General features: G+C 33.1%; 3 protein-coding genes across 4 annotated transcripts; 2 read left to right on the top strand and 1 right to left on the bottom strand.

Moving 5' to 3' along the window:
* The first annotated feature begins 772 nt into the window (after positions 1-772).
* Positions 773-6,625, top strand: LOC7479508 (F-box protein At3g58530). Its single transcript, XM_002308314.4, has 13 exons — positions 773-970; positions 1,062-1,121; positions 1,752-1,835; positions 2,512-2,642; positions 2,743-2,818; positions 3,313-3,383; positions 3,739-3,825; positions 3,904-3,976; positions 4,059-4,126; positions 4,202-4,270; positions 4,991-5,096; positions 6,043-6,151; positions 6,351-6,625. The coding sequence occupies exons 1-12, from the start codon at positions 794-796 to the stop codon at positions 6,106-6,108; spliced, it is 1,068 nt and encodes a 355-aa protein (XP_002308350.2). The 5' UTR covers positions 773-793; the 3' UTR covers positions 6,109-6,151; positions 6,351-6,625.
* An 84-nt stretch (positions 6,626-6,709) lies between these two features.
* On the bottom strand, positions 6,710-7,728 carry LOC7455627 (non-specific lipid transfer protein GPI-anchored 14). The gene is made up of 3 exons (XM_024602624.2): positions 7,279-7,728; positions 7,079-7,165; positions 6,710-6,969 (listed from the first exon to the last, which is right to left on the bottom strand). Exons 1-3 carry the CDS (start codon positions 7,622-7,624, stop codon positions 6,845-6,847), a joined length of 558 nt encoding a protein of 185 aa, XP_024458392.1. The 5' UTR covers positions 7,625-7,728; the 3' UTR covers positions 6,710-6,844.
* Positions 7,729-12,376: 4,648 nt separating this feature from the next.
* On the top strand, positions 12,377-20,902 carry LOC7479509 (carbon catabolite repressor protein 4 homolog 1). 2 transcript variants are annotated; one of them, XM_024603703.2, is made up of 12 exons: positions 12,377-13,089; positions 16,370-17,120; positions 17,599-17,685; positions 17,773-17,856; positions 17,945-18,031; positions 18,138-18,224; positions 18,558-18,611; positions 18,707-18,798; positions 18,907-19,021; positions 19,259-19,406; positions 19,553-19,706; positions 20,515-20,902. In XM_024603703.2, the coding sequence occupies exons 1-11, from the start codon at positions 12,932-12,934 to the stop codon at positions 19,696-19,698; spliced, it is 1,809 nt and encodes a 602-aa protein (XP_024459471.1). In that variant the 5' UTR covers positions 12,377-12,931; the 3' UTR covers positions 19,699-19,706; positions 20,515-20,902. The 2 variants fall into 2 exon arrangements, with proteins under 2 accessions (XP_024459471.1, XP_002308351.1); XM_002308315.4 differs by having other exon boundaries at positions 12,378-13,089; positions 20,534-20,902.
* Positions 20,903-25,017: the final 4,115 nt, after the last annotated feature.

Here is a 25,017-nt window from a genome sequence, read left to right as displayed (position 1 = left end):
TCAATTTGACCATCAATCAACCTTCAATCTTCAAATTTCTTTCAACTAAACCCCTGATTGCACCAATTTTGCCCTTCCAAGTTTCAATTGTGTCCATAATCTTTCAATTTTTGTGAATTAATTTGAATTAGGCTTTCAAACTTAATATTTTTCAATTAAGTCCTTGATTAAGTCAGTTAAACCTATTAAAAGTTTTTAAGTCCTTGAACTTAATTAATTCTTCTAATTTTAGTTAAATTAACTTTCTAACTTAATTTTTATTTTGATTAAGCCCATGATTAAATCAATTAGGCTTATCAAAAGTCCAATTATGTCTCTGAACTTAATTATTTTACAAGTTTGCCCCTATCTTCAGTATCTTTTTTTAATTTGATCCCAAATTCTCATTGTTTTCTTCAATTAAACCCTCCTTTGTTGCAAATGGACTCCCAACCTTAGCCACTCAATTCAATTGAGTCATTTAATCTTTAATTAACTCCCTCTTGTCAATTTTTTTCATTTTTTTGGGATAATTTTAGAGAACCCAAAATTTAATTATGACAGACCATATAATAATTAAAAGTGCTCAAAAAAGGTTTCTTGATCAAGCTAAATCATTTGATTACTTCAGGATTAGAATAACAAAAATTTAAAGCATTCAAATAATTCGAATTAAATGACTAAGAAAAAACAATTGAGAACTCTGAAAAAAAATGAAGGGGTTATTTTTAAATATGTAAAGAGAAAAAGGATGGAGGTGCAAAACCTCACATGCTATTTATTGAAAGCAAGAGAACCAGCGAAACTACAAGAAATGGATGCAAAAGAAATCGAACCGAAGCGAACAACGACAACAACATGGAACACAGAAACAATCCCAAAAGTAATGAAAATTGTCAGCACAAAACTCCCTCAAAGAGACCTCATTTCTCTTTTACTTGTCAGCCCCTGGCTTTACAGGACACTCACTTCCTTCCCACCTCTCTGGATGGTATGTTCTTTTCTTTTCTCTCTCTCTTTGTGGATCAATTTTTAATCTTATGGCTTGATATTGGTTTTTATGATCTGGGATCTTGTTAAAGGCTCTTGATTTTCGTGAGATGAATAAAGCTGGAGATAGACTCATTGCTGCTACTTCACTGGTAATAAATAATAAGCTCTGGTTTCTACATCCATGTGAAAACATTTGTTCGGTTTCATCCAAAAAAAATATTTGTTCTGTTCTGCTTTGTATTTTTTGATAAAAGGTAGTTTGTGTGTGTGTGTGTTGTATGTGAAAAGTGATGGCTTTGTGTTATTTGAAGTGGGGCGGAACTAAGAGAAAGTAGAGCATGTAATTGTTAAGCTTAGTGGAAAAAGTTTCAAAAGCTATGATGCCGTTGCTGGATGGAGATGGAGAGATTTGTATTATATAGTGAGTTAATTGATTAGATTCATGCATTAATTTTGTGCTACTTCCTTCATTGTATTCTTTCCTTGAATTATGGGATACCAAAAAGGTAGTAAATTGAGTTGTTTTATCGAAAAGATAATCATTTTTAGGATATCCAGTAACTAATTATACGATAAATTTAAAACTCAAAATACAGTTTCCATTAAGCTAGATTATTATCTCTCCTAAATATAAAAATTAACTTCAACATAAAATATATACTACAATGGACTTGGGCCAGAACTAGTTGTGTATATATTTGGGAGCATTTTAAAGATGGCATTTTTGTGCTATGGTGATAGACTGATATTGAGGTGTTGGACATGTTATGTTTCTATAGCCAAGATATCAGCACGTGAAGGAGATAAACCTTGAATTTGCACAAGATATCGAAGACGAACATCTAGAAGTCCTGCAAAGCAAGGTATGTATTATTTGATTATGGCAACAAATGATATTGCGGCATACTTTCTATCTTAACTGCTAGAAGTCTACAAATGTGGGATGTTTTAGCACATGTATGCACTAGTTCTCGAGGATCAATTTCATATAATATGTATTCTATAATTGACAGATAAGGTTGAGAGATAAACTTAAAATGTCAAGCATGACGAAGGGACAGGACTGACTCTAGGCGATAGGCTAATCAGAAGCTTTTGATTAGCTAATTTAGCTTAGTAGTTCATAGACTTGAACATGGAGAGGCATGATTGTTATTAGTAGATTTAAATCTGAGAAGGCAATGTTTTAAGCAGTGATATCCCTGTTACAAAATTTTGGACCATTCATGCAAGCAATACAATTCTCCACAATATTAACATGCTGATAAAAGGGCCTGCAAACTCTCAGATATTGTAGTTTTTCATGTAAGCAGGTTGAAAAGGAAAGCAAATTCACTTCAGGTCTGAGAATTTATTAATTATAATTAAAAGGAGATTTTGAGGACCCAGGTTACTGCTAAATCACAGATCTAGTGGAAGTAATTTGTCTTTGAGAATTGAATCTGAAAATTGCTAGAAATGAAGTTTTTATAATTTTAAATTGTTTTTAAATGATTTGGCCTTCTTTGAACATTTTACTGAGAATTCTTAGTACCTCAGTGTTTTGTTTCTCTTCAAAAACTGGAGTCTTTAAACCTGAATGGCTGCCAAAAGATATCTGACAAAGGAATAGAAGCAATAACCAGTACTTGTTCTAAACTAAAGGTCTTCTCTATTTATTGGAATGTCAGGTATGTAAAGATCATTTTCAGATCATTTGCTCTTCAAATAGATCCTTAAATGCAATTTTTTTTCAGTACTAAGTAGTCTGGCTTGTAAATTGAGCTTCAGGGTAACAGACATTGGTATAAAGCACGTGGTGGAAAATTGCAAGCAAATTGTTGATTTGAACTTGAGTGGGTGTAAGGTACTTGATTCGCAAATTGAATGTTACCTTTTTTCTTATATGATGCACATCATACTTGTTGTGATTAAAAACAAGAGACATGTAATTGTGTTATACTTCAATGGCTTTGTAGAAATGTGCTGCACCTTATGTTTACTTTCTTTCTTCTTCTATTTTACCGGAAAAAAAGCAACTTTTTTACGCTGTCTTAACTTCACTGTAGGGGGTTCTTCACAAACTTTAGTTTTATGTTGCCCAAATGTGCAGAACTGTTGAAGACTTGTTCTAATCCTGTGCAGTTGTTTATGATTGTTGCTTGTGCTTAAATCTGACTGTTTAAATTCAACACAATTAACTCAAAGTATAGATTTTGGGACCGGTTTGGGTTAACACACAGAACAAGTCAAACACGTTTATTATTAGTATAGCTTGTACTTAATTTTCAACTGTTCATGTTGAATATGCATTATCTCAATGTAATCCATGACTAGAGTAGTTTGATGTTTTGTTTGCAGAATATATCTGACAAAGCCTTGCAATTAATTGCTGAAAATTATCAAGAATTGGAGTCATTGAACCTGACTAGGTATGTAACTGATCGATGTTGGTTGTTATTATCATCGATTTTTGGGGATGAAAACTGAATAGATTAATATAAGGGAATGAGCGAAAAGATTACAATTAAACGTCATCAAATGAAATAGGAAGTGCCATAAATTTAGTTCACTGTGTTATGAGGGATGAATTAAAATTGCAAAAAGAAGTGCTTAAGTTTAAATAAGATCAAGAATAATTTTGCACTAATCCATGTTATGCAACTTAAAGCATCCTCTAGAAGGATATACTTATAAGGTTATGAATTTGATTGTTATTGGTACAAAACTATACTTTCCTGCTATGGTGTCCTTGCTATAAACTTACAATCATCTCGGGATTTCTAGGTGCATCAAGCTAACAGATGGTGGCTTGCAACAAATATTATCCAAGTGCTCCTCTCTACAGAGTTTAAATCTTTATGCTCTTTCCAGGTATCTCTAGATAGTTGTTAATTGTAATTTTAGGCGTTGCAGTTCCAAATAATAAAACCTGTCCTGCTTCACTGTCAGTTTCACAGACAAAGCCTATAAGAAGATATCAAGTCTATCCCTTCTAAAATTTTTAGATCTATGTGGTGCGCAGGTAAAACTCTTTTTTTGCTGGACATGCTTTTTACATTCCAAAATTTATCTTAGGTTTTGTAATACCTCGATTTGACTTTCAGAATCTATCTGATGAAGGACTCTCTTGTATAGCTAAATGCAAGAATATTGTCTCTCTCAATTTGACATGGTGAGTAAAATATAAGATAATTCCTGGAAAAATAAGAGAAAATTAGCTCAAAAGCTTCTGTTATTTTTCTATCAGGTGTGTTCGTGTCACTGATGTGGGGGCTGTAGCTATTGCTGAAGGTTGCACCTCTCTTGAATTTCTCAGGTAAATTCCTAGCTTAAGCTAGAGAAAGCTGATAATACATGTTTCTGGCAGTTAACACCGCCATAAGGAATGCACTCTCTGATTGCTGGTCTTTTCTTTTGTTCTCGGCACTAATGTGAAAATGCATCCCTACCCTGTCCCAATAAAGAATGAATGACAAAGCATGTAAACACTTGATTTTGCAGCCATCCTTAACTGACTGCTTTTCTGGTGCATTTTAAAGATCATATTATTGATTTTAGTCAAGCCTAGCTGGAAGAGTTTGTTGAACATATTGTTCTTTAGTTCTGGTACTATTTGACAGCTTTGTCAAGCTTGAACTTTGCTCACGGGGAACTGTGCCAGACAAATGTGCCCTTGCCTTGGTCATTCCGCTGCTCCCAGTTTGCCAGTTTTTCAGAAATGGAGGATGATGTTCTGGATGTTGGTATAATTTTTACATAACACAAACTACAGGCTAGGATATCCTAAACACAATAGACAACTGGAAATTTCTTCATATGTATAGTTAATTTAATATGTTTCATGACAGATGTTGCCATCTGCCTAATAGAATGACAATCAAATTAATGCCTATAAATTTGGTTAAAATTGACGAGCATGATGTCCATTCTGTATTGTTACTCTGATAAAACTCACTCAGCATGCAGTGACCTTGCAGTTATTGCAATTTCTCATGCTATACTCTTGTTTCTGATGTCATGTTAAAAAATGATGCAGCTTGTTTGGAATAGTTGGTGTGACAGATAAGTGCCTGGAGGTCCTTTCAAGGTTCTGCTCAAACACAGTTACAACCCTTGATGTAAATGGATGCATTGGCATAAAGGTATTGGTTGTTTGTTACTGCGAACAGCCTCAGAGTTTCTCTTGAAGTTTGTGTATTTATAAATTAATAGTCAGAATAATTACCAATGAGCTTGTACCTCACCGATGCTATTGCATAAGCAGGAGGGGGGGCTTGTCAAAAACTATAACAAAATTGGAACACACTCATCAAATAAATAAAAAAAAAAAGGGAAGTCAGCAGCATTGCCGTGATACATCTTTCAGATTAAAACTGGAAAATATGTGGCAGACTCCTCCGCCTCCTGTCTTATCCCAAACCTATAAACAAGATAAACAACATGAATATTGGTAGTCTCTTTGAAATAGCCAATTCTTGTTTTCTTGCAATTCACAACAAATGCAATAAGAAAAGACGATCTATCTGGCTTGGATCCCATAATATTCCATTACATCCATTATATTCTTGCAATTTGTGCCCTATACTTCTATCCAACACTGATGTAGCTCTAAGTATCTAGCAATTTATTGCAGAACACAAAATCCTTCCAGTTTTGAATAGCTAGTCCTGTTATATATTACCCAAAGCTTAATTTGGATTTTTACATACATGCATCATCTATTGGTGCCGGATGATTTGGTACCTATTGTCAGTGGCAAATGGGCCACTTTAGTCACCATTGCTATTACTTGACTGTTAAAAAATCGTGCAATATGAAGAACAAAGAGACACACCCTATCATGTGGTGAGACTAGGTAGGTCATGTTGGGGGAATATGAGAAAAGCATCAATAAGGTTTAATTGAAATTTTGATGTGAATGCTCAAAGCTGGAGGTGCGTGACTGCACATTCAGGTTATGCATCACAACAATGTGCTGAGATAGATTTTCATGTGTGAAGGAGCAAACCTGTTTTTTTTTTGTTTTTTTTTTAATTCCCTTGATGTTTCTTTTATTTTTATTTTCACAACATGCTAATTTTCTTGCAGAGACGAAGCCGTGATGAATTGCTTCAATTGTTTCCTCGTTTGAGGTGTTTTAAAGTGCACAGCTGATGTGGTGTTAAGTGGATAGCTTACTATCATCCCTTCTCATCAAGTTGAGTGTCCCACATTGTTGGCCATTTTGTTTACTTTAACAAAGTTTGCTGATGACAAAGATTAGGATTAGCATATCCATACTGATAAACAGCACATATATATCTCTATGACATTGAACCATGCACTTGTCAGTTCGCTACTACTTTCATGTATTTAATAGTCTTGCTCGGATCCTATCAATTTCTATAATTTTCCAGGGCATGACTATACAGCGGGTCACAGCAAGGTCATTCCAGATAAAGGTGAAAAGGCCAGGATACGTTATGAAAAATTACAGATGCTTTCAGGACACATTGAACACTGAAGTCTTCGAATCTTACATGTATTGCTAAGAAACAGTTTAGAGCCTGAACACCTCTTACAAATCTGAGTTGGTTTAAAATAGCTGTGCTAGATGAAATTTTTTTATCAGATATATCTTACTGTAATATCACCTTATTGTTTTTTATCATTTGATATTTCTTTTTGGTCAGAGGATGTTGCATGTTCGCTTGCAGTGGAGTTTGAGTTAGTATCTATTTGATCAGTGGTATTAGTTGCAGCAAAATTTGGGGTGTGATCAAGTGACAAGCAATAGGGCTTGCAGATTGGTCGACAGTGGAAAGAGTGATGGAATTACAATACGTGGAGTAATTTCTTAACATGAGCATTACACATTTAATCGACAAGGATTGTATCAAGTGTTATGTTCTTAACCCGCAATGGTGAGAGCTGATGTGATAACAGCAACCATGCTCACTTCAATGATAACAGCAACCATGCTCACTTCAAGCCATTTCCTTTCCTTCATTGTATTGCTTGAACTGGTTTGAACGCCTGTGATGGGGAAGTTAGTCAGTACAAAAGCTAGGTGTGCTAAAAAGAAATGCCATCCACTTTAACACACATTCACGTGATATGATGAAGGTTGACATTAGGTCATTACCAGCAACAACTGCGTTACTCTTATTGCTTGCTGCAAAATCCTCGAAAACTTGAGCATCTGTTGAATTGGGAGCCAGATGTAGCATTTCTGTCAAGAAGGAAAACAATGATACAAAGGAATGATAAACCAAGCAGATCTCGGTCTCAAATTAGCTTGAAACATATATGTAAGCGTTAAAAAATCATTTGTTTTAGAGGTACCAGGGCATGCAGAAACATTAGCAGGAGCGTGACAAATTGAAGGGAGGCTCAATGCAAGAGTGGCATTGATCTTGAAGCCAAGGTCGGGTTCATTGCGATCCTTAACTAGGATGCATAGACACTTCTCTGTCTTGCTAATTTCTTGTCTTAATCCGCTGCAACATGTTGGAGTAGGAACTTTTGTGTCGCCGCCAACAAAAGGTAGGCATGCTGAGAGGCTAGCCAACTGCTCATTACACTCTCGTTTATCCGCAGCCAAATCTGAGAAGACAAAATTAAACATCATCAAGACTACAATGCTTGAGACCATGGCATGAACGACCTCAGAACACATTGTTTTTGCCATGAGAAGGAAGAACTGTGTCTGATTTTAAGCTTAGCTGAACTCAATGTGATAAAAGTAGTGTTTTCACTGCGAGGTTTTTCGTGTGTAGAATTGTTGACCTTTATGGACTTGTACATTTATAAAAAATACTCTTTCTTACCATTGGATGAAAGTTTATTTATATATCGAGGATGGTAAGCATATAACATCAGAGGCAACCAAGCATTGAGATATATTATTTGTTTAAGTGAAACTCTTTTCGCACGCCCTCTTATTATAAATAAATTCAGTGAGCAAATAAATTAAGTGAGCCAGTATTGGAGTATTTGCCAGTGTCGTTGTAGTTGTTTTTCAAATAACTTTTTATGCTGAAATGCATGTCAATGATATTTTTTTATTTTTTAAAAATTATTTTTGACATCAGCACATCAAAACGATTTAAAACATACAAAACATATTAAATTTTAGCAAAAAAAAATTAATTTTTTTGAAAACGCGGTTTGCACCGTGTTCCCAAACGTATTTCAAATATAAAATATCTGGCTACCATAGTATATAAAATAAATATATATGTGACCTAATAAATACATATAATATACATGCCACTCATGACTTAATAAATATATTTTTGTCACTTGACTATCGCATGCCATCATTTGCTAGTAATAGACTAGTTAGGGTGTGTTTGTTTTTATATTTATAGAGTGTTTTTTAAAAATTTTATTTTTATTTTTTAAAATTTTTATTTTTATGATTTTGAATAGTTTTGATGTACTGATATCAAAAATAAATTTTAAAATATAATAATAATAAAATATTATTTTAATATATTAAAAAAAATACTTTTAAAAACAATTACTACTATAATTTTAAGTTTTGTGAAGCAAATAATAATATCATCATCTTGGGAAGCATAAGCTACCAATAGAAAACAAAAGAAAAGGTAAAAAAAAAAGGAGGCTATCCAAGATAAAAATATTGAAAAGTTTCAATATTACAAATCCTTACAAAAAGATTCAGATCATATTTAAGAGTCACACTGCCGAGATTATCAATACATTGTGATATTTTACAAAGAGTTGGTTTGATAATATCCTCAATTAAATTATTATTATTATATTTATTGATTTATTTATTTGCATGAAAAATAGAAGCTTAAAATATCTAAAGATAAAAACATTCCACGAAAGTTAATTCTTTGTTAAGTTTTATAATGAGTTTTGGCGCATACTCAAAAAATTTAAATTTAATATTATCTAAATTCAAAAAAACTTGGGTTGAATAAATATACTAGATCTAAAAAACTTGAACTTAGCAGTCAGCTAAGCCTAAGAAAACGTTGGTCTAACAAACATGACAGACCCAAAAAACCTAAACATTACTAAGAGTGTGTTTGGTATTGTGGTTGCTGTTGTGATTGTGGTTTGAAAAAAGTTATTTTATAAAAAATACTTTTAGTTGAGGTTGGTTTGAAAAAATATATGTTTGGTTAAAACTGTGGTTGAAATTGAGGTTGAACAAAAAGTAGTTTAACGTGTTTGGTTAAAAAAAATGTTTTTCAAATTGAGGTTATAAAATAACTATATATATATATATATATATATATATATTAATGATTTTTAATTTAAATATTGTAGATTTAACTACTGTTATTACATCATGAAATAAATAATATTGATATCAAATATTTTTTATTATTCCATTAAACTATGTGCAATGTCATTACATACAAAATCTATCCAACAAGGACTATATTTTTCATGGTTTCTTAAGCGCGCAACAACAAAAACTGAGTTTTTTAATTTATGTAGTGTTATGAAATAATAAAGATTGTGATATCTTTATTATTGGAATTGCGATCAAATTCCACAAATGCTACGTCATCATGCGATATCTTTCTAATTTATGTAGTGTTATTAAATAATATTAAATACTAGTTTTTCGAGTAAAACACAATTTTTTAAAAAAAAATTTACAATTTCATTACAGTACGAGTAAATTTAATTCACCTTAAACTAATTTTAAAAAAAAAACAAAAAAAAAATTGTTCATGATTAACTGCACTGGTTTTTCGGGGGGAAAAAAACTAAACTTTTCTCATTGGTTTTTCAAAAAAAAAAAAAAACTGAACATTGCGACAGTGGAGCCATGCTCCACTGTTCCTAAAAATAACCACGAGAAGCAGCAAAATGCTGCTTCTCCAATCCTGCAGTTGGGCAACAAAAATTAGTGGGCCCTACCAAGCAAAATCAGTTTTGTTTCCTTTACCAAACATTAAAATGTGTGGCTGCGGGTGAACCTTACCTGCAGCCACATTACCAAACAACATCTAAGTATTAAAGCTATATGTCTGATCTTGAACGATCCTCTACAATACAAGTATAAAAAACATAGTAAATCGTCATATCTCTTCATCTAGAATAATTGTTCATATTAAGATAACAATTTCCTTATACTTATAGGTGTATATAAGATCTCTCGAGGAACCTACCATACTTACTATCTTATTAATGATATGCAAAAGATATTTATCTTTCATTAATATCGACGAAAGTAAAGGACTTTCCAGTCTTTCCCTTCTCTGAAAACAACAAGGTTCAGAGGATATAAATACCTCTTGAACCCCAGGTAAAAAGTTAATAACTTTTCATCTCTTAAGATAAAAGATACATAGATTTTACAGTATTAATCAACTTAAAATTCAAGAACAAACATCTTTATTCCTTGAATTTAAGGCTCATTTAAATCATTTATTGTCTTAAGTCATTTTATATCTTTCTCATAAATATACTGATTTTATCCTAGAATTTTATTATTTTTTAAAAATTTCATCCTTTTAGTTTTTTCTTTTCGATTTGATACTTTTATAGTCTAATTTCATGAGATAAAGTTTTCAACTGAATTAGAAAGACAAAACGTAAAGTGAGATGATCACAAAATAAAACACGGAGAAAAAACATGGTTAATCTCAAAGTTTCTAGAATTAAAAAAAGTAAATATTAAATCTATTAGGTAATATTTGTTTATTGTCATGGGATAGAAGAGACAATTATTAAATTGATTAGGTAATGTTCATTTATTATCATGGGATAAAAGAGACAGACAATGAAGACTGCGGAGACAAGACAAAAAAAAAATGAAGACAAAATTATGTGTGCTTGTGGTGTACAAGACAAAATGATTGTCCATACATCATGTTTAGTTATGGTAGACAAGACACAATAAAATATGAAAAAAAATATATTTTACCTTTAATATGTGTTAATGTCAAACTTACATATTTAAAAAATAATTAGATATTATTTTTTTATTTTAGTTTATATTGAGTATTCAAATTAATAATATTATAATAACTTTAGTTATAAAACAAGGACTGGACTGGTGGGATGACCCGAAACCGGGTCAAATCAGGGTCTGAGCTAGTCCGAGTTTAAAAAAAATAAAGAAATGATTGACTCAACCTAGCCCGATATAAAACTAAGGTCAATCTAGGATAAAACACAAGTTAAAAACCCATTGACTTTTTAGAAAATAAAATTTGATCAAAATAAGGATGCTTTAATTAATTTTTAATTTTTTAGGTTATCTAGGCTAACCACTCGTGACATGAACCTTTTTTCGGATTGACTCCCGAGTCAGGTTTTAAAATTATTATAATAAGCACTTTTATTCATACGCTTACTTGGGTTAACTCATGTTTAAAAACCATGTTAATAACAATTTTTATCCTCACATTGACCCATATCAACCCAAGTTGACTCTTCTAATCAGTGACCCGAGCCTTGCCCCGAGTTGACCACCGGATCAAGTTTTAAAACTATGATAAAAACTATTTTTATTCTTATATTGACCCTCTTGACACGTGACTCGAGTCTTATCCCAGATCGACCCCTAAATCGAGTTTTAAAACTATGATAATAATCATTTCTGTTCTGACACTGACTCGGGTTAATCTAACCCGTGACCCGTGCCTTGACTAATGACCAAGGCTTTCCCTTCGATCAACCTCGAGTTGTGTTTTAAAACTATGATAATAATCATTTTTATCCTTGCAAGTCTTAATAAGACAACTTTGGAATTAAGATTTTTTTTACAATTATATTTTAGGAATAAAAAAATATTGTCTATGGAGTCATGTCCTTTCTATATCTCCTGTTTTTAAAGTATAAAAATTAACTTCAAAATTATCTAGAGATAAATTTATTTTTATATCATTATCCCTGTCTCTTCAACCATATTTATTTGTTTCTTTGTTGTCTCCATCCTTTTTGTCCTAAGATAATAACTAAACGCTATCTTGGAGCCCATGATCTGAGTTCTATGTTTGGAGCGTTAAACTATAAAACTCGAGTCTATCCAATAGATTATCATCTTAATATTAATAAAAATAAATCGTGTTGGATTTTTATTAAAAAGCTAGACCATGTTTTTTACTGGTTTTCATGATTGTAATTGAACTCACTAAGTTATAATAAAATAAATTTTATATGAGTTAACTTTCAACTCGAGTAAGAGAAAAAGTGGAGAATTTTTTTTTTAAATTCACCTAAGAATTGTATATAATAACAATGATAAATATTATGTTGCGATCTGGAATTATTTTTTTAAATCTGAGTTAGTAAAATGAGAAGGATTTGTGAGGTGGGTTCGGTTATAATAAGAATAATGTAATTTTGAGACATGAGACATGACAGAACAGGAAGCTAACTAATACTGCACGTACACATTCCCGGGAAGTGGAAATATAAAACCTCAGTATATATAAAACTTACTATTATAGTATTATCACTAAGAGGATACTCTCTCCCAACGAATAACACCTCTCGTTTTGGAAGGGTTCACTTAGTAGCCGATTTTAGACATAGCAGAACACCACCGTTACCACCTCCAACACCACCACACAAACTCACGCGCGTCGTATTTTCATATTATTATTATTATTATTATTCACTCTGCCTTTTTCTCTGTAAAACCCTAATTATCGAAATCTCCCCTTTCTCTCCCTCTCTCAAAAAATTTCAAAAAATTCTCGCTCCCCCTCTCTCTGGAAATTTCTCGATCATCTCCCTAGTCGATCCATCGCTCTCTAAACCCTAACTTGAATTTCACTTGTAATTTCTTGAGATCTGCTGTTTATTTTTTTAATTGGGAAATCTAGGGTTTTTTGATTGATTGATTGATTGATTTAGGCTGGCGGGTAATCGGTTCAATTAGATGGCGGATCCGCCAGATAATATCCGCCGATTGATTTTATTATCGATGATAGGGTTACAGTGTGATTAGGAAAGTGAAGTGTAACAAAAAAACTTTGAAGAAGAAAATAAAAGCATGCTGAGCGTGCTGCGTGTGCATCTTCCATCGGATATTCCTATTGTTGGCTGTGAGTTAACGCCGTATGTTGTTTTACGGCGACCTGATAAGGATTATATTACCGATGATGTGCCCGAGTCTGCCCCTCTTGACGGTCATTTCTTGAGATATAAGTGGTGAGTGATTTTCTTTTGTTTTTGCTCGTAATGGGTTTTCAGAATTTTTGGATTTGGTTGATTATTTTTGTGCATTTTGGGGCTCTTTTAATGTTATTATGTGTGTTTTAAATGGGGCGGAATAGTCTGTTACGCGGGGTTTTGCTGATGCTGTGAACTTTTTTTAAATGTAGAGTGGTAGAGCTAAAGCTTGTGGATGTAAATAATTGGTACTGTATAAGAGGTTTTTTATTTTTTTGCTTTCGGTGGTGTCAGTACTTATGTGAAGTGAATTTCATTAATGAGTGTATTCTGGTTCGGGGGACACCTTGAATATGCAAGCAGAGTTTTCTTGCTGGCTTACTTTCGCATATTTTATTATGGATTGTATCTGAATATTGTTTTATGGTGTTTAGTGGCTGCTTTAATGTGTCATTCTAATATTTGTCGTTCTCATTTTAAAGCGTTTTAGATAACATATCATAAGGCTTAAAATTTCTATTAATACACTGGGGATAAGTCAAATTGCTTGGCGAATTAGACTCCATGAAAACAGTATGTTGCTGTAGCAAGGATTATTTGGTTTGGTATTGTGGTGACCTATACGACAAAAAACTAGGGTAAACTGAAAATCTAGGCTGTGTAGTTTGTATTTTACTTCCCCCCCCCCCCCCCAATTGTTAGTACCATATTGTTGTCAAAGGTGAAAGGCACCAAGCTTGTAAAATGCTTGAGTCGCGAGGCACACGCCCAAATGAACCAAGGTGATATACTATAAATAAAAAAAAAGTAATATTATATAAATCTAAAATATATATCTTCCTAATTAAGATTAGATCATTATAAAATCAAAAGAAAATATAAAATACCATAACATAGTCATATAAAATTAAAATTTTTTCATCCTTGAAGCAAAATAAGATAATTTAAAGTAGTAAGTAGCTATATAGACTAAAAAGAAAAATTAAATATCAGTTAAAAAAATGGACAAATAGGCCAAAACATAAATCAGTTAAAAAAAAGAAGAAAAATCCTACATAAAAAGAAGAACTTCAAGTAGGTGCTAGCCTTAACGCCTTGCACCCACTCACAAGGCACTTGTCTCGGTGGCACTTCATTGAAATCAAATGCTCGAGTCTAATAAAGGCGCTGGGGCCTTGCCTCGCCTTGCCTTGCTTGGAGCGCCTAGGCGAGTGCCTCAACCCCTCTTGACAACTGTTAGGCACATCGTACCACCACGTGGTGAACAGTGAAGAGTCGTAATAGAAAGGTAGGTGATGAATTACTGATTAGTGATGCAAATGAAAGCTTTTACATTATGCAGTTTTAAAAGTAACTTGGTGAGCTACAAGCAATTATCTTGAAATATTTGACAAGTTGGCTCAATAAAATGATGTTGTGTGTGAGCTGTAACACTTGACGGCCTTTTACAGCTTCACAGGGTGGTATTATACATCTCAAATGTTGGGCATTCATTTTTTTTTTTTTTTTGAAATATGAGTCAGTAATCCAGGGTTGAAGTTTTTAACCAACAGCAAGTAAACCTAAGAAGAGAAGTGAGAGATATAATTGGTAGTTGGACCACGTGTCTCGGCTTTTGAGTCATGCTTGTCCTCCGGTCCTGCACTTTTCTCTATTTTCTGTTGGGTGGTTGATTGGATAGATTCTAATGTGTCTTATAAATTTATTAGTGTGGTCAGTTGTTATTGAACTAGTCGATGCACAGTTATTTGAAAACATATTGATGATTTAATGGGAATAGATATATTTTATCAGACAAGTGTTCTGGCGCAAGTGAGATTTGCCATTTGAGATTAATAGTAGTTCAAAATGGAAAGAGCTGCAATGCTTCCAGACTTAATTCCTTAAAAAGTAATGTTAATGATTGTTATATACCAATTTGGGTAATTGCATTTAGTAATGAAAACTGTTACTATAATTGACTAGTATTATGGTGATCTATGTTGGGTTTTTGCTTCCTGACCTGTATAAACTTCCTCCTGTAGCACTTAAAAAGTAAGAATTTAATGTCACTTTCTTAGTTTTCCCATTGGATTTACAATTAAAGTGCCTTATCCATTATGGGGCAAATAGTTCAATAAAAGTTTTTGGAGGAATATAGTATTCGTTTTTTTTCCCACTACATCAATTAGATAAGTTAATATCCTGGAGGTGTTAGGGTCACCACTTTTATCATTCTTAATTCATGTGCCACATGACTTAGCCTTGACCATTGGCATGGACATGGGCATGAGCCTCTGTTCCCATGCCTTTGTATCTGGCGAGGACCCATGCCTGTGCCCTGCTCTTGTTCTGGGCTCTGATAGCTCTCAGTTCTACTTGCTGATGTGGCAGCTGTTTGGCAGTAATGTGCTGTATGCAATAATAGAGGGAGTGATAATGCACATGCATGCTCAACATGTGTTTTGTTATTTTCTTTGGTAGCTGGCATATGATTTGGAATAAAACCTTGGTATCATTGGTATTTCCCAACATTGCATGCTAATAGTTCTCTTCAATATTTGTGAGAACGTTCTTATAAAAAAAAGTTTGAACATATATAAGATCTGGACTAGATTAATCTGGTCAATGGAAAAGCTTTTAGATTTTTGTCACCAACTTAAGATATGCATGTCTTTACTTTTCCTAAAGCATGGTGACTTTAGGGTTTAGGATTTTTAGCTGGAACTTCGACCATTTTTGTCATCCTTTTTGTTTCCTCCAGGAGGTGTTTTTTTGACAAAAAAGGTGTGACCTGTATTGTTAGCTTTATTGACATTTTTGCTTTATGGTGACACATTTGAGTATGATAATTGTAAGCTGTGAAGCAAAATATGCTTAGCTAGGTGGGACCATTTGTAGTCGGTGCAGAAAACAGAGAGAGTACCCCGTGGTCAATATAGTTAAAGGAGAAATAAGGAAACTTAAAAATGGAGTTGCATTTTGAATGGTCAAAAGAATATCATAATTAAATGTAATGTAGTGCCAATTATGGATAACTTATGAATGGATTGAAACAAATCTTTTTTGACTTGGTAAATGACTTAGTAGTAGCAGCAAAATAAATTGTAAAAGAACCGATTAAACATCAGCACTTTAATTTAGCATATTTACACATTTATTAAAGTTTAGCTTTTTGATGGAATTGCTGTTTCATGCTTGTGATTTGGTTGAACTTTAAGGTGCATCCTCTGACTGGGCATCATTGCACCGGTACCTTAGTTACAGGATGATTTGAAACATAGAAGTTAGTCTTATCTTAGTTTGATATGCATCACCCTGTTTTTGGGCTTGTTTGCAGGTATCGGATACAGAGTGATAGAAAAGTTGCTGTATGTAGTGTACATCCATCTGAGCATGCTACACTGCAGTGTATAGGTTGTGTTAAGGCCAAAATACCTGTTGCCAAAAGTTACCATTGCTCTCCCAAGTGCTTCTCTGATGCATGGCAGCATCATCGTGTTCTACATGATCGAGCTGCAAGTGCTGTAAATGAAAATGGAAATGAGGAGGAAGAGTTGTTTGGGCGTTATAATAGCTCAGGATCTGGAGTTCTTAATACTAGTTTATCTGGTTCTGCATCAAGTGCTAGCTTGACAAATGGTTCCACGCCTTTGTATCCTGCGGCGGTGACACAGAGGAGTGGTGAAACTTGGTTTGAGGTTGGGCGTTCCAAAATATATACACCATCAGCTGATGATATTGGCCATGTTCTCAAGTTTGAATGCGTTGTGGTAGATGCAGAAACTAAATTACCTGTAGGACATCCAAACACACTATTAACTTCCCGTGTCATTCCAGCCCCCTCCCCAACTCCACGTCGTTTGATCCCAGTTAGTGGACTTGATGCAATGGTGCCTTTAGATTTGGATGGTCGTATCTCATCAACTGGAACCTTTACTGTGCTCTCATACAACATTTTATCTGATGTGTATGCTACAAATGAAACATACAGTTATTGTCCTTCATGGGCTCTTTCTTGGCCATATCGTCGACAGAACTTACTGAGGGAAATAGTTGGCTATCGTGCAGACATTGTTTGTCTTCAGGAGGTAAGACAGGAAATGAATATCAATTTCATTTATCAGTCAGGATAGTGAGCGGAAATTTTAAAGTTGATTTTTTCCGTTGAAGTTCTTAATCTCGTCAGAAAATGCAAGTGAAAGTGATATACACGGGGATAGATGATTGGACTTCTTTCATTCTTTTCTTTTTGGCTGCCTTGCTATTGCTTTTGTTTCTTTAGGTTTGGCTAAGTAAAATAGTCGGACTCTTAACTGGATTACTTATTCTAGCAATGTTCTAGATGAAAAAGACTGATTATGTTTCTTGAAAGACCTTGCATGAAAACTATTTGTTAGTGAGCTCACTATAATCTATGATGCACATGACAAGAGGTATGGTAGCTTCCTGGAAAATTGAGTCTTGCATAGCTAATTCTTTGTTTAATGGTTATATTCATCAATGGAGAAGGGAGATAATCTTCTGCCTATTCAGGGAAACTTAAACAATTTTTTCCCCTGCTTTCAGGTACAAAGTGATCATTATGAGGAATTTTTTGCCCCTGAGCTGGACAAGCATGGTTATCAAGCCCTATATAAGAGAAAAACTAACGAGGTTGTTAAACTACTCCTTGTTATCGTTGCTATTCATGTATCAAGTTCAATATTCATAATTAATGCTTAGTCTTGTTATTAATTGCAGGTCTATGCTGGAAATACCCATACAATTGATGGTTGTGCAACATTTTTCCGCAGAGATAGATTTTCACATGTTAAAAAATATGAGGTTTGAAAGTCCTTTGGACGTGGGGGTATGTTTTTGTGTATTTTTTCTTTATTTTTTTTTCATGCATCAAAGGGTCACTTGTTTGCAGGTTGAATTTAATAAGGCTGCTCAGTCTTTGACTGATGCGCTGGTTCCAAGTGCTCAAAGAAAAACTGCTCTAAATCGATTAGTTAAGGTTAGTGTATTGCAGTTGATTTTGTTAAAGTTTTGCAGGTGCACGAGGAACTTTTTCCATTTTATGTTGGCCTAGTTATCTCATGTAAATTCTTTTATACTTGTAGGATAATGTTGCATTAATAGTTGTTCTGGAAGCAAAATTTAGTAATCAAGGAGTTGATAATCCTGGGAAGCGGCAGCTACTTTGTGTTGTAAGTGATCTTGTGCTTATTATTGTGTCAATAGTGATCCTATTTCGGTCCTCATAAAGAGGTTGTTTCAGCAGTCGTGCCTTGTTTTCTCATTAAAAAATATTTTTTTTCTTCATGCTAAATAGCATGGCGTCTGTCATAATTTGCTCACGAGGTCTCTAATTGATGGTGCGGATATGATACTTTGTCTCTTATTAAATGTCTGCTGTATTTTTTCACTTTTTAAATTTCCTTGAGGTTGGTGCAAAACATAAGATAGTTGCTCCAATTTTTATGGATGAATAACTTTTCTGTTTGTAATTGCTTTTGGATTCCTTTTATCTTGCAATACAGGCAAATACACATATAAATGTTCACCAGGATTTAAAGGATGTCAAGCTTTGGCAGGTTCTTATTTATTTCTCCATTTTATGTGTAAATTTCTTTTGATTTGTGTTTGTAAACTTGATGATTGATTTGTGATTTCTGGTTTGTGAACTTAGGTCCTTACTCTCTTGAAAGGATTGGAGAAAATAGCTGCTAGTGCTGACATTCCTATGTTGGTGTGTGGAGATTTCAATTCAGTTCCTGGAAGGTTGGTCTACTGTTATGAACAGTTTTATCACTTATAGAAGAAGATGCGTTTGCCTTGTGCATGTTTGGTACATTCAATAACTAAGGTTACTGTTGAACCTGGTTGCAGTGCTCCCCATTCTCTTCTTGCAATGGGTAAGGTGGATCCATTGCATCCGGATTTAGTAGTAGACCCTCTTGGAATCTTACGGCCTCACAACAAGCTTACACATCAGCTGCCGCTGGTAATATGTCCTCTGATAAGAGACTGGTCTCAGTATATAGCTTGCACTAAATTTCTTTCTGGAGATTTTAGGGAAATCAAAATGCTGGTAACTTTTGGCTAATATTTTATATTTGAAAAAGAAGGCCAAGAGGAAGGCTTGTCTCTTGTTTCTGGGGTGGTGGGATTTAGGCAAGGTTTGTAATGTCTGCTCTGCTTGTTGTGGGCTGTGCTGGTAGTGATATAATTAATATTGCAGGTCAGTGCATACTCATCTTTTGCAAGAGTGGGCGTTGGTCTTGGTTCAGATCAGCAGAGGAGGAGAATGGACGCTACAACAAATGAACCCTTATTTACGAATTGCACTAGAGACTTTATCGGTGCCCTAGATTATATATTTTACACAGGTTAACTTCTTTGCAACACATTATTCTTTCTTATCTTTTGCCGTGCTGTTGACTCCTATCCTAATTTGGTCATGCTATTTGAAGTTTGATCCTTGTTTGATGCAAAGCTTAGTAAAATGGGATTCACAGTTGTTTTTTTCTCTCAGCGGACTCTTTAATGGTGGAGTCTTTGTTGGAACTATTGGATGAGGAAAGCTTGAGGAAAGACACAGCCCTTCCTTCTCCAGAGTGGTCTTCAGATCATATAGCACTTCTTGCTGAATTTCGTTGCAAGAATAGACCAAGACGTTGACACTACAGGTAGCAAATATGAGTTTTGTTGCTGAATTTCTTTCTTCCTGTTTTTATGGATTTTTCTCTTCCATGGTTTTTGGTTTTTTCATGCGATATGGATGTCAGCTTGTGGTTCCTTGAGGCCTATGCTATTATAAGAACCTGCAATATGTGTTTTATGGAAGGGCTTGACAGAAATAGTTGCCTTAAATTGGTGTATCTAAGTGAATGGTCATCAACTGCCTTTTAGCTAAATTCAAGGAGATTGCTCAGTCCCAGCTTGAGCCTTAGGGACATCACTGTGTTGCTGAATTTATTAAAAGAAGTTTCTCATGAAGAGGAAATGCCTGTGTTTACATCTTCAATACTTTTTGGGCACTCGGGCATGGTTATTTTTCCTAACAGATATAATAAAAGATATGTCAAGGACTATCTAGTCCTGGACTTGCAACTCACAACTCATAGTCAAGAGCTATGCAAATCAAACATGTGGCGGTTTACTTTCCATGCTAGCAGGGTGACCTTCAAGAGAATTGGTGGTTCATTCAAAATTAAGTGTTAGACTGTTTGAAAATTGGAGCCTTTATTTTAGCCACTACCTTTGTGATGTGTAGTGCTTGATTGAAAGAATTTCTGATTTGTATGATGAGTTTTAAATACTGGACCATCTAATAATCGCAATGTGGTCAGTATAGGGGTTTTGGATTTTGAAAAACCGTGTTAAAATGCATTTCTTTTCTGCTGGTCCTAGAATGAGAATTTAAATGCACCTTCTTTTCTGTGTGTGTATTTGTGTTTTGCTATTGTTTTGAATGATGGTTAAATGATTGATTAGTTGCTGTTGTTGTGGGCAGGATTAGAGATCCCAAGGCAATGACCTGCAGATATGGATCGATTTAAGCTATTGTAAGAATCGTAGATCATGGTTAATATGCTCTATTCTAGGTGTCTCCTAGCGGGGATCCTTGCTATGATCTGCTTTGTATCATGTCACCTTTGTCTCATAGAAAAGTTATGCCTCGTTCAATTGCTTTTTTCGTTGCTAATAGAATGCCCTGTGGCATAGTCTGTCATTATCCTGTACTTATAAGTTCCCGGCAAAGCAAGCGGTTAGTGGCATGCTATTGCATGTGCCCCCTTAGGTTTTTGGGTTTAATGATCGTTTTGTCACAGTTCCTTCTTTTTCTCTGGTTTCTGAAAGGAATAAAATTCTCAAGTTTTCAGCTTTTGTTTCTTACCACACGGACTACATGACAAGTTTTCAGCTTCAGGAGTAGAAAGATTTGGGGCATCCTACTGTTCTCCTTTTGATATTCATTAGATGGAGTCACCGGCTGGACACCTTAACTGGAAAAAACGCACAGATGAAGTGCCTGAGTCCTTGATGATCTCGGTAATCACCGTTTCTCCAAGGAAAAAAGAATGTGGTTATGTATCCAGTCAGTGGAGAATTGAGGAAATTTGAAGGATAGTATAGAATCTTCATAACTCGCAGCTGTAAAGCAAAAGGTATCCTTAAAAGGAATGAAATTCCGTGAGTACCACTAGAAGGAGAGAACTGTTTGGTTCTTAAAAAATACATTTATAGATGATATATAGTTATTATGCAAGAATTTTATTAGTTTGAATAATATGTGATGGTAGAAGATCATGTTCAAGATCTTAAAAATATAAGAACATAATATATATATATATATACATGATATATATATATATATATAATGATATGTGTAGAAGCTCAACGGATACGGCCCTTCAAAATATAATGATAAATGAGCTACTTGTCTCGTTTGAAGGGGTATTTTTGATATCGAGATAAATCATGTGCAAATTAGGTAATCTTATACAAGTTTGGATGAAAAAATAAAATAAAATGACATTAAAAAAATCCTTTACTAAATTAAATTGACAAAATTAAAGATATAAATTCAAATTAGATAATTGCTCCATTTTGTACAGACAAATAGAGCTATTTTCTCCCCCATAAAAGTTTGCATCCAGAAATTTTAATTGAAAATTAGTTTATTGGCATGTGCTTTGCTGGAGGTTGAGTCAAAAAAATTTTGCATATGAAAAAGAAAAAAATATTTATATCACGGAATTATTTAACATTGTTATTAAAATCGATTCAATGAATTAGCCTTGAAACTTTTCGAACCAACTCCTTGCATTGCTAAGGTTTAAAATTAATCCATGTGAGAATTGCATCAAGATCTAGTTAATTTGACAGGTCTTAAAAATACTGAATGATTGGTAAAAAAACATGGTTTGACTTTAATTTTTTTCAAGATGACATTTTTTTTTTGTTTTTGAATATTGAGACGAACCAACTCCTTGCATTGCTAAGGTTTCAAATTAATCCATATGAGAAATGCAATAAGGATCTAGTTGATTTGATAGGTCCTAAAGAATACTGAATAATTGGTAAAAAAAAACATGGTTTGACTTTAATTGTTTTTCAAGATGATATTTTTTTTTGTTTTTAAATATTAAAACAATGACAGATTGGATCGACTTGAGCTTTACGGCGTAACCTGCCAAACTCGAAACCCGGATCATGAACTCCACTAAGTTTAACAACTTTATTTTTTTAATCTATTTTTTACTTAATGTATCAAAAATAGATTCTCACAAAATTAATTAGCTTCATGACGTAACCTGCCAAACTTTCCACCCGGATATTGATTCCATTAGGTTTAAGCTTTTTTTAACTGTTTTAATTAATGATATGACAACAAAAATAGATATCTGTAAAATAGAACACCAACCAAATATTAAGATATTTGTTTGAAATGACAATAACGTAATAGAAAGCAAACTGAAATAAATTATGAATACCATTTCAAAATCAATGGAATGTTATATGATAGAATTGAAAAAATTCAATCAAAAGACAAAAAATTGAAAGAAAGAAAAAGGTTTTAAAAAGTTCATTATTTATATGAACAATGAAGAGTTGAGTTTCCCTCGGTTTTAGTTTTTAGTTAATTTTTCTCTTGGTATTATCTTTTAAGTACCGTGTTATTTGTTTTGTTTTTTTGAAATCGTCCACCAATTAAAAACTTAAAAAATAAAGAATGATGAAATTTTAAAAAATACAAAAAATTAATTGAAAAAAATAGCATATGGAATTTAAACAATTTTTTTTTTAAAGCAGGCTAGTTCCTCTACTGTGCTGGTTTCCAAGTTCTTTTAGTTTTTGGTTAACTTTTCTCTTGGTATTATTTTATAAGTATTACTATATTTGTTTTTGCCCCTGCTACCCTGAGGGTCGAGCCAATTTTTTTAACGTAAAAAAGATGTCAAGACGATTTTAACTTGAGTTAAACTGGGTTAATTTGATGAACATGTGTGACATGAGATTGAGATATCCCATAGAATAGAAAGCCAAAAAAGCCACAAAACTCAAGGCTAAATAACTTGTTCTCAAAGGATGAAATGAAAAAAGAAATGTCAAAGAAAACAACACAAGTCAACTTAGGTTACCTCTACCAACCCGCCTCCCATGACATGAGATAAGGATTAAAAATTTTAATTTTTTTAAAATGACTTAGAAAAAAGGATCAAATTTAAATAAAAAAACATTGAAAATAAACCTGAGTCATCCCGGGTTAGCCAAATCGCCAACCATGATCACCCTATAGAAAAAAAAGGCATAAAAAATAAGAAAGTTCAAGACCCAACAACCTAATATCAAAGAATGAAATTGAAAAAAAAAACATTGAAAAAAAAACAAAATAACCCAAAAAAAAAAGAACAATATAAAGAATGAGGACCAAAATTGAATAAAAAAAATGAAAAACAATGTTGAAAAAAAATTACAAAAAGGATAAAAAAAAGAGCAATTAATACAATGAAGATCAAAATTGAATAAAAAACTAAGTGAAATCAAATGTTGAGGGATAAAATTAAAATAATAATAATATAAAAGGTTAAAAAAGAGCATTTAAAAGAATGATGATCAAAATTGAATAAATAAATAAATAAAATAAAATACTGAGGGAAAAAAATTGAAAAAATAAACAAATCAAGAAAATGATAAAAAACAGCAATCAAAATGATGATTACCATATTTAATATAAAAATTAAATAAAATCAAATGGAAATAGATGAAATTAAAAAACAAATTTGAGGATGATTTTAAAATAAATAGTAAATTTAGAAAATCAATTAAATGCTTAATTAAAGGAGAAAGTTGAAATTGAGAGTCAAAATTAGCCTAAAAATGAAGAATTAAAGAACTAAGGACTGAAATGAAAGCAATGGAAAAATCAGAAGGCCTATGGTAATTCAATCAGGGGCAAAATTGAAAGCAATTAAGATAAAAATGGTGAAAATTGGTGGAAAATAGAAGGACCAAGTGCTGAAGTGCAAAAGGCGCTGGAATGAGATGACAAAATTTGAAGTTTGGGTGAAAACCTAATTTTAATTAAGGAAAAAAAATGACATTGTTTTATATTAAATGAAATTGTGCATTTTGTTTAAATTCGGGAATAACACAATTTGAACATTCAAGGAAAACGACACTGTTTTGTTTCGTAATCTGGAGATTTTCTAGGTAGCAGAAACGATTGACTCTTGTGTAATTTTCAGGTTTAATTTTTGATCCTAATTGATTTTATTGACCACTCAAAAACACAAGAAACATGTGCTCCAACATGCAAACTGTAATTGTGGCATAAAATATAATAATCAAGGTTGTCAAAAACGTATTTTTGACACGATACAAAAAATACAATATAAACTCGGATTGTAAAATCGTAATTTTTTTTTTCATACATAATTCAAGCACTTCAAAATATATGATTCAAATAAAATTCAAACACCTCAAAATGCATGGTTTGAATAAAAATAAATACATAGTTTAAGTAACTTAAAAATACAATACAATCACTCATGTCCATAAATTTTCATTAACTAACAATTAACAAACTTAAGATAAATAATTTGTTGGTGTGTCATGTAAACTAAAACTAGCTTCCTTCATCTTCCTCGGTATTCCTCAAACATTCATCAATATCATTACCTTCTGGAGGATTATTAGTGTCACTACTAGTACCAACGCTAATATTGTGAACATTAGTGCTACTACTAGTACTAACACCAATATTGTCAATATTATTTAACTCAAAACTCCTTGAATTCTTATTAATATTTATACCATATTGCTATCCCACATCAAGACTATTACTAGAGGGATTTTTTCTAGATGCCTTGTGTTTAATAATTCAAGAATCAATTTAAATCAGCCCTGTAATCAATTCAAACATGATTATTAGAACCAAATCATAATCAATACAAACACATCTTATATATTTTATAAACATATTTTATTTTG

This window comes from Populus trichocarpa, chromosome 6, assembly GCF_000002775.5.
Source record: "Populus trichocarpa isolate Nisqually-1 chromosome 6, P.trichocarpa_v4.1, whole genome shotgun sequence".
Taxonomy (NCBI): Eukaryota; Viridiplantae; Streptophyta; class Magnoliopsida; order Malpighiales; family Salicaceae; genus Populus; species Populus trichocarpa.
This window is presented reverse-complemented; position numbering and strand designations above follow the sequence as displayed.